General features: G+C 44.2%; 1 protein-coding gene and 1 pseudogene across 9 annotated transcripts in view; one reads left to right on the top strand and one right to left on the bottom strand.

The window, feature by feature from the left end:
- Positions 1-3155, top strand: part of WASHC5 (WASH complex subunit 5) — a 70456-nt gene that overhangs the window by 50241 nt on the left and 17060 nt on the right. The window contains exon 30 of one of the 9 annotated variants that reach the window (XM_073330148.1): positions 1839-2116. The exons of 7 other annotated variants lie outside the window; for them this stretch is intronic. In XM_073330148.1, coding sequence (XP_073186249.1) covers positions 1839-1946 — 108 coding nt within the window. In that variant the 3' untranslated portion in view covers positions 1947-2116. One more of the 9 variants, XM_073330149.1, reaches the window with a different exon arrangement.
- Positions 531-735, bottom strand: LOC140907976 (small nucleolar RNA U3; annotated as a pseudogene).

A 3155-nucleotide genomic window follows, 5' to 3' on the forward strand; every position in this document is an offset into this window, starting at 1 on the left:
AAGTTGCTCAGCAGTATATAACCTAGTGTTGGTGATGAATTCTAGGCTCCTCGGGGAGAGCGAATGGTGGGAATATTGGCCACTGTCCTCCTGATCTCAAAAATGACAGGCAGAAACAGACAAAATCTTCCAAGCACCAATGGTTTTGGCCATGTTAGCAGGGAAGCGTCATTCATCCATTCTAGTGTGGAACACATCAGACAGGTGCTATGGTGACAGAAACTCTCAGACTTAGTGGAGGAACAGAAATAGCTATGAGGGTGAAGCAGAACCAACAAGAGAAAAAGGAATCTTCTTATGGTAAATCTGCTGACTGCAGAGGTTAGGAACAAAGACAGAGAGACAGTACACGTGGAAAGAAAGCCCTTTTCTAGAGCCTATTAATAATGACAGTCCAGTCACATAGCAACTGAAATGCAAACAGAACATTTGACCGCCAGGGGCTTAGTTTACCAAAGCTGCAAGGAATGTATTTCTCAGTAGCTATACCGAAGCTATTTTTCACACCCAGAAGAACAAGTTCAAAGCTAACCACTCAAACTGGACTCCCTTTCCCTACAGAAAAGAATAGCCTTCCCCACCATAAAAGTGGCTGTTATTGGACAGCACTCACTACTATTCTCATAGTCAGAAAGAAACACGATAGCCCTCCATTACAGTTAGCAAGACCAGTTTTTCACAATCACCCTTCTCTAATTATCACCTAGAGGAAATAATCCAATAAAGCACAGCCTTAACCAGCACCCTCCACCCCCGCCAGTCACAGGGCATTCCAGTGCATTGTCCTCTAAGTGCTGGTTGCTGCAATTTGGCCTTCGCAAGAGAGCACTACAAGAAGCCTCGTGAGCAGAACCTGGCTCGCAACTCTACCCTCCACGGCCCTCTTCAGTAGGCTGCCTCTCAAAGCAAAGCTGCTCAAAGTAGCCATCCCCTTTCATTTGCATAAACTGAAGACACAGGCAGGCCACTCCACCAATCTTCTCCCTGCTCCCTTCTCTGCAATGCCTAAGACAACAGTCCTCTAGCTGGCCAACCCAAGAGTTCTCTCGAACTACAGCCTATGCAGTTTGGGACACTCAGAGCACATTTCTTTGGCACCAGAGACCAAACTGGAGAAAGTCAGCCATGGGGAGCCAGGCTCTCCAAGGAGGGGTGTTTTCTGAACCTGAGGGCCAGTCTTACCATTCTCCAAGGAGCAGGAGCTCCCAGTTTTTCTGGAAACCACCCCAGAAGGTTTGACTTAAAAGCAAGTATACATAGCCATAGGCTTTCCTTTAAACAGACCAGAGTCTGGATAAACCCAGTCAACATTTTTAATAACAAAAAGGACAACAATAATTTTAGTGTTTGTTTTTTTATCCTACTGTTCCTAGAATATGAGGGAGCAAGGAGGGTGAGATAATATTGTTTCTTGTACCAGCCTTTGCTGGATGAAATTAGTTAATTTTTTAGGTGCACAGAGCTCTTCTTCAGTTCCAGAGAGGGCAGGAGAGATTTTGAGCAAAATATACATTTAGACAGTTTTTTAACCAAGAGTGGTACGGCTTCTTGGAGGCAGTCACTTGTAATGAATTGGTTGATTGAGGGTTAATTGTTTAAGCATAAAGGGCTTGAAGTGGGCATTTCAGGATACCAGTCAGTCTGGTGTGTTACAAATTCTTGCAAAAAGCCATTAAAAGAGAGTTCCTGTTAAGTCCATGATTTTTGGTGTCTAACAGTGTTATTAATTTTAGTTCCCAGGCTCGCCTTTTGAGGTGTTGTGCAGGTTTTCTTTGAGGATAAGTATTGAAAGATGACCATGGAATGTTGCATTGTGAAAAGTGTTTGCCCCTTTATAGCAACATCTGAGGGTGCAACTCCAGGGGGCAGCAGGACTGACTCGATGGATACCACTGAGGGAAAACCTTCTGCCGGCAGTGCTCGGGGCAAGCCCACCCCTACATTGAAATGGAATAAGCAAGCACCCAAAGAATAATGAGTTATTATCCCCATGCACTAATAGTAATAAAATGCATTTAAACCTATAATTAAATGATACCATTGCAATAAACAAAAGGTTTCTTAAAAAAAACTTAAGGACAAAGAACACCCTCACAAACCCAAAAAGGGAAATAATGACACAATAAGAGAAACACACCACAGATTCCCTCCTCTGCAGGGACCTCCCTTTCACTTCTGGCTCCAGTAGACACAGCAACTCACCACACACCCCAAATTCAAGCAACTCATACTGCCCACACAAAGAGCTCATCCTGCACTTATCCAGGGCACAGATATCAACAGCAAATATTTGTCATTGCTGAGTTTGATATTAAAGTTTTCTGTAACCCATAGCCTTAATGCCAACCTCAGCAGCCTTTGCATATATTTACTGTTGACATATGGGCACTGGGTATGTGGGTGATGTGGCCCTTTGTTGGTGTGGAAAGTATAAGGAACAGCTCTACACAGGCTCAGAACTGTGGATGGAAAAGCCCCTACTCAGGGCACCATGCTGCCCTTCCCATGCTCCAGCCATACGGGCTCAAAGTAAGAAGGGGAGGTTCAGGAGCAGAATCTCACCAGCACACCATAGCTGCCAGTGATGGTGTTGAACTCTATCTTTGGCAGTTTTGATTATGGAGGCATGTCAGAATGGCACTGTCAACAGGAAGAAGCAGCATATTTCAGGGTCACACAGGGACTTTAGTAGAGGAGGAAAGACATTAATTCTGGAAGCTGCATCCCCATTCCGATTGCAAAGACGTCTTGGCAACCAGTCATCCTTCTGCAATGAATATCCTGAACTCTTCTCTGGAGGATTCAGGCAACTTGTCTGTGACTGATTAATCTCAAAGTATGATTTTGTGAATGGGGAGAACAGCACCTGCTGATTTGCAGTGCTCAGTTGTAAGGATGAGATCAAATAAATTTTCCTCCCCATCAAATCCAACCTCTTACATGCGTGTCCTTAGGCATGGATTTATATCTCCCATGAAACAATCTCTCTTTAGTTGTCATTACAACAAGGGAGTTAGAGGTTGGATGAGAATAGGACCACTCAGAACTTTGCACAGGAACATAGTGTCATTTGGCAGTACATTTGTCCCTGTCGCAGGTAAGGAAGCAGGGGTATGCCACGATCTTTGCGGATTCCAATAGTACTTCATTTATAG

This window comes from Lepidochelys kempii, chromosome 2, assembly GCF_965140265.1.
Source record: "Lepidochelys kempii isolate rLepKem1 chromosome 2, rLepKem1.hap2, whole genome shotgun sequence".
Lineage (NCBI taxonomy): Eukaryota > Metazoa > Chordata > Testudines > Cheloniidae > Lepidochelys > Lepidochelys kempii.